The 10,173-nt window shown below is 36.5% G+C and overlaps 1 protein-coding gene across 5 annotated transcripts; it reads right to left on the bottom strand.

Annotated features, from left to right (window-relative positions):
• Positions 1 to 3,692: 3,692 nt before the first annotated feature.
• Positions 3,693 to 9,697, bottom strand: LOC103502541 (uncharacterized). Of its 5 annotated transcripts, none has more exons than XM_008466500.2 (7): positions 9,268 to 9,697; positions 8,627 to 9,072; positions 7,978 to 8,160; positions 6,805 to 6,912; positions 6,500 to 6,703; positions 4,536 to 6,418; positions 3,693 to 4,439 (listed from the first exon to the last, which is right to left on the bottom strand). In XM_008466500.2, exons 1-7 carry the CDS (start codon positions 9,341 to 9,343, stop codon positions 3,878 to 3,880), a joined length of 3,462 nt encoding a protein of 1,153 aa, XP_008464722.2. In that variant the 5' UTR covers positions 9,344 to 9,697; the 3' UTR covers positions 3,693 to 3,877. The 5 variants fall into 5 exon arrangements, with proteins under 5 accessions (XP_008464722.2, XP_050946721.1, XP_008464724.2 ...); XM_051090764.1 differs by lacking the exon at positions 9,268 to 9,697 and adding an exon at positions 7,361 to 7,475 and having other exon boundaries at positions 7,978 to 8,044; positions 8,627 to 8,681; XM_008466502.3 differs by lacking the exon at positions 9,268 to 9,697 and having other exon boundaries at positions 7,978 to 8,044; positions 8,627 to 8,775.
• Between the last annotated feature and the right edge of the window lie 476 nt (positions 9,698 to 10,173).

Consider the following 10,173-nt stretch of genomic DNA (forward strand, 5'->3'; position numbering starts at 1 on the left):
CCAAATTATTGAGTTTGTTGCAGGTTTATTAATTGCGAGGGAGAGAGAATGTCTGATGAGGGTACACAGAATAGCCTTAGAAAAGCGTTGGGAGCTCTGAAGGATACTACCATAGTTTCTGTAAGTCCTACTCTAATTGCATCTCAATGGTTTGGATCTATCTCATGTTCTTGGCGTGGTGTTGAATTCAGTAGTTAGACATTGCTATAGTTAAGTCAACAAATCACGTTGAATGTACTGCCAAGGAAAAATATTTAAGAGGTGTGTTCTTAGATGCCCTTCTCAAGATAGTAATGTTCTTGCAGAATTGAATGTATCTTCACATTTTTTTTCATTTGCACCTTACATTTTTGTTTGATAATATGATTCTTCTATTTGGTATTGTACAATAATATAATCATAATATTACAATAAGATGGTTTTGGACTTTTTTGGAGCTATACTCGCAACTATTTCAGCTACCAAGCCTAGAGCTAATGTTGCATATTGCATTCATTCTTTGGCAAGAAAATTATCTAAGACACATAATTGGGTAGTAAGTCTTCATCTTTTGACATCATAAGCATTACAAATCTGCATTCCTTGCAAACTGCTATCAAAAGAATTATGTATCTTCCTGTCTCAAAGTTCTACTAGAGAACATTTGATCTTTTATAGCTTTTTGAGCTTAGTCATCTATGTTATTGTGCATGTTAGTAATATGCTGGTAAATGTCACATTTGATATTGAGCTGATTACTTCAACTCTGTCACTCTTTGCAAAATCTCAGGGAAAGTAAGATAAATCAAAGCACCTCTACTTGTTGTGGACGCAAAATTGATGGTGTTGTTAGTAATACTAAGAAAGTGTTTCTAATCTGATTAGGGTTAATAAACATTTATCATGCAACTCCCAAAGATCCTATAACATTAGTCTAGAAACTGTTAATTGATATTCAACGTCTGGTGGCATTTTTTATTCGGCGTATGTTATTTAATGTAAATTGCCTTCGGACCTTAAATGGCACGTACATTAAGGTTAATGTGCTCGTAAGTGAACATCCAAGGTATAGAATGCGGAAGGGCGAAGTGGCCAGAAACGTCCTCGACGTATGCGACATGAAAGGGGACTTTGTTTTCGTCTTATTCGAATGGGAAGGTTCCGTAGCTGACTCGCGCATTCTTTATGATGCCATTTCGTGACCCAACGGATTAAGGGTTCCAAAGGGTAAAACCACATTTTTTACCGCTTCAACATCTTCTTTTATCTAATATCAAATCTATGGTATAATACTAATCGATAGCATATCAGGGTATTACTACCTTTTTTATGTGGGGTATCCAAACATGGAGGGATTTTTTGCTCTATATAAAAGACAACGATATCACCTCCAAGAGTGGCGGGGAGCCAAAAATGCTTCAACGACACCGAAGGAGTTCTTCAACATGAAGCATTTATTTGCACGTAATGTTATTGAACGCAAGTTTAGTCTTTTGAAGGATCGATGGGAAATCCTCTGCAGAAAGTCATACTACCCCATTCAAGTGCAATGTCGCATTATAATGGCGTGTTGTCTACTCCATAATCTAATAAATTGAGAGATAACGAATGCCAACATCTTGGACGACGTCAATGAGGGTGACTCCAACTACGCAATAACCGGAGGTGAAGACATCAACTATATTGAAGCCTCTAACGAATGGACTCAATGGAGGGATAACCTCGCGGAGGTGATTTTTAGTGGATGGTAGTTGTGTAACCAGTAGCATTATCCTAGTTGTTGTAGAACAACTTTAATAATGTTATATGGAATATGATGCGTGTGACAATGGTTTTCATATTATGTTTTTGTGTATTGACTCATTTGTTTGACAAGTATCCCATTAATTTTTAATTCATAATGTGTTTTCTCTCCACATATGTCACTTACATGTATTATATGGTCAGCTTGTCGAGGAACCCAAAGCATCTGTGGACGAAGGCAAAGAAGTCATGTCTAGTTGATTGCCTCATGAACTTGGTTAACGTCGGGGGGGGGGGGGGGTGGAGGTCAGATAACGGAACCTTCAAACTTGATTATCTGGCCCAGTTGATGAGAATGATGGGCGAGAAGATGCCAGGTTGCACTTTGACGTCCACAACTGTTATCGAAAGTAGGATCAAGCTATTGAAAAGAACAGTCATGGCCATTGCCGAAATGCAGGAACGACGTGCAGTGGCTTCAGTTGGAAGGACGAGCTTAAGTGCATCATTGCAGAGAATGACGTCTTTGACAGCTGGGTCAGAATAAAAAATTGTATGAATTTTGCGTTTACATCGATCTAATCGAATTTTGATTCTAGTGTTTAATTTTTCTTCGTTTGTTTTTTTTTCAAACACATCCTACAGCCAAAGGCCTGCTCAACAAGCCATTCCCCTATTACGATGAGTTGTCGTATGTCTTTGGAAAAGACCATGCCATGGGGGCCCGTGCAAAGACTTTTGCTGATATCGAGTCGAATGTGCTAGACAAAAGCGATAGAGTTCAAGCAGAAGATGGGCTGGATATCGAGTTCCCCACTATGTGCAGCCCAATGACCAGTTTAGGGTCATCGCGAAATGACCGACGATAGCTATGGAGGAGGAAGACTCTATGCGGCGGGCCGTTATTGCACAGTTGCAGGCTATCCCTCAGCTTAGTGTGGAGGACAGTGCGCGTTGTACAATGGTCATGACACAGAAGCTCTCTGTCATGAAAGCCTTCTTGGACCTACAAGATGCGATGAAGCTTGCCAGCTGCAACGTCATTTTGCACGATAACTCCTAATTGGTCTACCACATCCACCACATGACCCGTAGTTGTTTTGGTCTTATGAACATCTTTTACTCTGCATTACCTTTTATGATCGAATTGACTTCACGTTTACGGTTATTTATAAGGATTTTTATTTGGTAATTCATGTCATTTCAATGAATTTATGTTCACACTCGTCCGGTTAAAATCATTTGTTAACTAGACAAAATCGACCTAGACTACATTTTCAACGTCGCAAAAAAAAAAAAAAAAAAAAAAACGTATAATTCATTCGCTCGTAATGCATCAAGATATTCACTGACACGGAATGCTTATGTCGAAAACGTTGAAATTAACATCGTATTTACAAAAACTAATGAAAAATGTTTTTTAGAGAAATATTTAACAATTTTGGTAAATTAAAATTACGAATAATGGTGTATTTAATTTACAATATAGACTAAAAAAATAAAGAATAAGAATTAAAAAAATAAAAAAGTATTTCTAATCCATCCCTCAAAGGATTATCATAATCCTTACTTTTTCTTAGGATTATCATAATTATTTCCTCCTTATTACCCTATTGTACTATAAAAATAAGTATACTTATTTTTTCAAAAAGTGATTATTTAAAAACAAAACTCACTTTCAACGTAAATTTTTAATTAAAAGTATTTTTTTTCAAGAAAATGTTCAAAATAATAGGGCCATCTTATCAGCTTCACCTAAAAATTGAAGTCAAAAAATGGAAAGAAGGTTAAGATATTAAGTCAAAAAAAAAAAAAAAAAAAAAAAAAAAAAAACGGAAAGTAGTTCATAAGACACGCTTGTTAAGATATTAAGTCAAAAAATTGGGAAGTGGTGTCATAAGATACACTTGTCAAGATATTATATAAAACTCGACACTTCGACCATGGTGAGCTATACTTGAGTGAGTGAGTAAAAGAAAATAAAAATATTTTAATAAAGTAAAAATAGTTTGTCACAAGATACACAAAGATAAACATAATCTAAGATGCAGTGAAGTATGTTTTCTATATACAAAACCTCCCTTACCTATAGGAGAAAAGGCTCCCTATAATTTCTTACTCCCATCGCACGTGAAACTTCATTATTTGATGAAAATCACCCAGCTGAGCAAAGTTGATGGATAGTAAATAATGGTCCAGAATTCAAAGGGAGGAGGTTCCAAAAACACCCCTCACTATCAACACAACAGCTATACCATTTGATTCTATAACAACCTACAGGATAATGAGATACATCAAACAAACAATTTGAGAATCCTTGCCCTTTCTCATCTGGCTCGAACTGCACAAACACTTCAATGACCCTATCAGTTTTACAAACACCTGATGTGCTGCACTTGCCTATATAAGCCTCGTTTTTACTCGACTCAGTCACATAATGCAACAGTTTGTTATGCATTTCTACAATGTCGTCGTTTTCCCAAGCTTCATAGACCTGATGGTTTTTCCCGTTGTTCTTCCCATTGTGCTTTAGTTCCTGGAAGGACGAACCACAATACAAAATGCAGTACATCTTGGTGATTTGAACTGACATATTCGGAGTGATGTTTTTGAGTTGAAGACAAAGATTTAACGACAGGTGGAAGCCGTATGGGATAGATATTTCATCTAGTTTATGCACATCGGTAGTGGCAAAGAGTTCACAGCCAATGCAAGGCCTGAAATTTGAAGTACTAAACGTCAGTTGACGATTGAATTAAAATAAATACACCACTGCTAACTTACAGGGTAAAAGAAGATGTCAGCACGTATACCTTACAAAAAAGAAACGCTTAGGCACTCGAAATGGAATGCTTATCCACAGCATAACAATATTTGATAAAAACTGCATACCATCCTCGATAACCTGGAGAAATGTCTCTTTATCCACTCCGCTTGATTTGCTTTGCATACGGATAAACTCAGAAATGGCATACCTACAGAGAGTTAAGATACCTCTTACTTCGTACCCCAAGTCTAATATTTTGCCTCTTGAAACCAAATGCGAACAGTTATTTGGTGGTCCAGTGACCTCAAAAAGCTGTGCAAGCATTTTACTAGTTTCATCGTCTACCAGCCGCAGCCTGCTAGTCAGATTTTGAATGAGTATTGCACGTAATTTAGTTCTGAAATCATCCACATTTTCGGTCATAAGAGTTGTAGCCAAGTCTGGAACATGAAAGGCAAAACCAGTACAAAAGGCCAACAAAGAGCAATTCAGTGCAAGGGCGGAAATAACGTTCAAACTCTTGGTGTCCATTCCAATAAAAGTCGTTCCAATGAGATCAAATTCATGGGAAAGCCTCTCTAACTTCAAAGATAATTTACTAAATTCATTCACAGATTCAAGGATAATACCGGTATTGTTTGTCCCAAGCTTACCATAGTCAGTACTAATACTACATAAAACGTTTAGCAATGTCTTTAGTATGCTCCCCACAGTTCCTAAAATCTTAGCTCTTAATGACAAAAACCATCTCTGGAAACAAAATGATTGAACAGGTGGGACGGCAGCTGCTTTTAAGACCTCAACTGAAGAGAAAAGACACTGGTAGGTCTCCGAAAGCTTGCCATAGTAAATGCCCTCGGTGATACTCCCAGTGTAGTGATGGTTTATATGTTCTTGAATGTGAAACATGTTTAGAATTGCTTCCTTCTCTAACCAGATTGTCAAGCCAGAACCATAGTGCGGTAACAGTAGAAATTGGATTTTTCTTTCCGCAAGAGCAAACTGAAACAAAGATTTCAACCAGTAATGGAAGATATCAGAGCGAACCTTTGAAATTAAATGGCCAAAAATCAAGGTAGCAGCAAACCATGATCCATGACATGCTGCATGTCTCCCAGCCATGTACGCAGGCCATTCATCCCCAACTCTTAGTAACTTCTTAGCACACTCAAGCGTAAAAATCTCATTTTCAGTCAAATCTTCACAAAAAGTGAAATGTGGAAACCCATTGTTATTGCAAATCCTAAAATCCTCAGCTATCCTACAACTCAAAATGAATTTACAGTTCAATAGCAAGGAATAGATTATGCAAGTATGGCTACTAAACAAACAGCTTTGGCATACACTGTTGACCAACAGTTTCACCTTGTCAAATATTTCAGGCGTGATAGAGATAACTTGACCTAGATAACCAACGGAGATTGCCACAAAACCATATAGAATGAAAGAAAATCTCAAGCTGATATCATTTTTCTCGTTTACTTCAAAGTCTACATCTCTTTGCTGACCATCAAAGGCGTCTTCATGCATCTTCATAATTAGTGCAGCAGTTAAACATATTTTTTCCAAAAGCAAAATCCACAAATCTGACTGTTCCCTTACAATAAGCAGGAGAAGGTTTAGCAGCTCTTTAATTTCTTGAAACCCTTCAGAATTTGACTGAGGAAGATCTAAGAACATCTTTGCCAATGATGCAATTTGATCCATGATTAGTGAAATAACCCGTGATGGCAACAAAGACAATGAACAAACTCCTGATTCTACTTCCATTTTTCCAGAAAGCTGTAAGGATAAAGGCACCAACACTTGGAAAGCAAGGAGCCTCTTTAACTTTACTGGAGATCGGGCTGCATTCTCCACTGCTTTAACCAGGTTAGAGTATTCATTTGCATCCAAAAATGAAGGGTTTCGCCGCACATAGAAAATAATCTGCAACTTATCCATCGTGATTCAACATATTTCAATATAAAAATTTAAACACGAGTTCATCTATATAAGTTCCGGAATGACCTTTTGCAACAGTCGTAGAGCATCACAATGTGAAGAAGTTGGAAGCATGTGTTCATCTAGTGCATCAATTAAAATTTTGACCACAGATTCCATATTAACAAACTGGCATGCTCCTTTCATGAAAATAAAACACAGACACCTCAAAGATGTGTCTCGAACGCGCACGGACTTTTTGTGGCTAAGAAATGAGCAGAGAAATTGCACCTGCGTTGGGACATCAAAAACAAGTGATATTGCTATTAAGATCAAGACGACCAAAATCCAACATTGCGTCCAAAACCAACCACCATCGAAGTAGAAGCTACCTGCTCAGAACTAATAAATATTGACTTGGAAGCCAGTTTGGATAATGAAAATAACATTGCAATCAAAAAACCCTCTTCACTAGTATCGGAGGCAAGCTCAAGTCCAGCCTATACCAATTAGATAGTTAAAACATGTCAGAGAATATAATTTTGAACTGCAAGAAATCATAATCAGCCCAGGAATATATATATATATATATATATTTTTTTTTTTTGCATGCAGATTTCTTTACAAAAACTACCCCTTCTTTTTCTTTTTAATATTTAAAACAGCAAACATATTCGATATTCCATATTTCTACAATAACAAAGAACAACCTGAGTGCCGGGTAGAGCCATAGAGGATAACCCCCAAAGAATCTAAGCCATGAGGAGGCTATAATTACAAAATAATCAAGTTGGAGTTCAAAGAACTATGAGCTTCAACACTAGAAAAGTAATTCTGAAAATCAGTTTACTGTTTCATTCCATATAATATTGGATTTATAATTAAAACTTTCTCCATTGATGAAGTGGAGATCCAATCTGAAGTGCATTTGCGTGGCCAAGTCAATACCCATATGCTTTTAGGAAGGCTGTTGAATTGGTTGTCCCATTTTGGTTCCTTTTTTTCCCCTTCCCTTTTCATTTCTATTTGAGTTCGGACAACCAAAACAAAGTCATAAGATTACCTGCCAAAAGTTCACCACAGAAAGAAAATAATAATATAATAATGCTAAAAACAGCAGAACATCTATCACCAGCCTACTCTTCAAATTCCAAACTGAACTAAAGAATTGACTTCTTTTTTAGTTTGGATGGTAATTAGTGTCTAATCCATAAAACTATGCTAAAATTGTTTTTGTAAGATCAGATCTAACTTCTGAGATATTGGCATTTGTATAAACAAACTGATGAGTTCTCAACCAACTCAAATGCCCCTTGAGAGCATCAATATGCACACTAATTTTGATGCACATGTACTGAAATGTTTAAAAGTACTTCAAAGGTGAACAAGCTCACATCCTTGACCAAAGGCAAATTTACACTCCCTCAACTTCAATATGTCATGGCGTTAAAGCAATAAGAAATGCCACCTTTTTCAAGCTCAAGTTAAAAACTAAATGCTTGATATGAACATCTCAAAAACTATGCAGTCTATTTGATCAAAATAACTCAGAAGACGAGCATAACCTTATAAGCAGTTTTGGCCATTGAATGTGAGCATCCCAATTTCGCAAAAACTCGAGCTCCAGCCATTCTGATGGCCAAGGATGTAGTAGAAGTCATTATATTAACCAAAATCACTAAAAAGACTTGTGCAAAGTCATCTGCTAACTGAGAAATGCACGCAGCAGCAAATATAGATGCTTTTACCTGTATAAAAGAATGCCCATGGTTTAAAATACGCCTAAAACTTTGTGAAGAATGGAAAAGAGTCTCTTCTTTAACAGGAATGTCCAGAACACATAAAATTGGGTCTGGCTTTACCTACACTTTATTAAATTTCCTACTAATCCACTAATACAACATAACTTACAATAAATCAGGGCTAAACCTTAGGTAAATGAAATTATTAAAGACAGTATAAAATTTGGTTGGTTAAGGTAACTGACTTTTCCTCGAGAGCATCCATGACATTTTTCTAAATAATGATGATTAGAATTATTCTAGCTTCAACGGTACGTTATACTGAACCCTTATTAAGGAAGAAAAGAATATTCTTTCATCATAAGGGAACTTTGAACTTCTGTACTGAACCCTATTGGAAACATAAACTAAAATTATAAAAAAAAATGTAAAAATTTTTGGCAGAAAAAATAATTGTATACGGCAATCTTACCTCCGAAAGATGAGAAGAAAACAGACTATAAAATATCAAATAACGTATCTGGGCACTGTCTTTTGCAAAATGTGCCCAACATCCCAATACAATCAAAGCTAGAGCTTTAGCCTCAGGATCCCCTCCATGAAGAACAACCTTGACTCGAGTAAGTAATTCATGGGGATTTTGCACCCTTGCCTTTGAAAGAATCCCTTGGTATTGTTTACTTCTTGAGCTGTCGCGGCTATAAAGCTCGGATAAAAAAACCCTAACAACTGCAAGTCTAATATGCTTGTCATCAATCTTAAAGGCATCAGCAAGCCGTAGGAGAATAGTGTTGGAAAATAGCTTATCCTCCCAAGTAACAAGGTCAAACATATTATATACAGCTATATTGGGTTCTGGCTCTCTACTCCATTGCTGAAGCCGACAGCCAATCTGACGTATAGCTTCAACAGCCCGACCTGAATAAACCAGAAACTAAAAGTATTATTGCTCACCAATAACTAGAAATCAACGTTGTTTTGATTTATTTCATAGCCGATAAGGAATCAAGTGACAAACAGCCTTTCTTCTCTCTATTACTCTACTTTAGGAACTAAACTGGGCAGTTTTCGTTTGAAATTAAAGAACAGAGATCAGTCAGACGATTGACGAACCTGGTTTCTTGAAACGGAGAGCCTTCTCCAGCTCGATACTCCATTCCATAGCGCAAGCTGCAGAATTTCTCTCCATAATTGTAGCAAATGACCAAAAAACGATAGCTAGTCACAGACACACATAAACTCTAAAACCATAGAACCCCTTTACAAAACCATCACCAAATAGTCCCTCCCACAGCAGACGGCATCCAAATCTTCAAACCCAATTACTTAATACAAAGCTGCTTGTGTTTGACAGTGCGGTTCCTGATGACAACGCCAGCATTAGTGACATCGCGCAACACAACATTCTCATCCAATGCCATCTTGTGTGGAACCCTAAAACACAAATCGGGAAGAACAAACCCCGTGGAAATGGAGGTAAAATGGAGTAGAATGTTGGTTCAGGGGATTCCTTGGTAGGGGTGAACGAGTTCGAGACATTCACAACCTAATCCATATTTTTGGGTTGATTATATTTTAAATTCGAATTAGGTTTGTATTATTTTTAATTTTTTCGTTTCTAAATTTTAATGTTTGTAAATGAAAATCATCAACCATAAATCGAATATGTAAATAAATAAATCATAATGAAAACATAATATATATTTATTTATTAATATTTATATTTATTATATTAATTCGGGTTGGGTTGGGTTGATCCGAATTTTTCAACCCTCCAACCTGCAATCCACAATCCAACCCACATTTTAAAACCAATCCAACCCATATAATATGAGTTGGGTAGTTCAGGTTGTCGGGTTATTCTTCCTTGTTTTCTTTACAAACCAAACGTTTTGGAATCAAGAGAAAGAAGAAGAATAATAATGTGTAGAAGTACGATGAGAATTATAGTATGTTTGAGGTGGTGATTAGAAAATTGGATATAAAATTATCGGTTGTATTTGGGAGCAGGATCTAGAT

Source organism: Cucumis melo, chromosome 10, assembly GCF_025177605.1.
Source record: "Cucumis melo cultivar AY chromosome 10, USDA_Cmelo_AY_1.0, whole genome shotgun sequence".
In the NCBI taxonomy this organism is placed as follows: Eukaryota; Viridiplantae; Streptophyta; class Magnoliopsida; order Cucurbitales; family Cucurbitaceae; genus Cucumis; species Cucumis melo.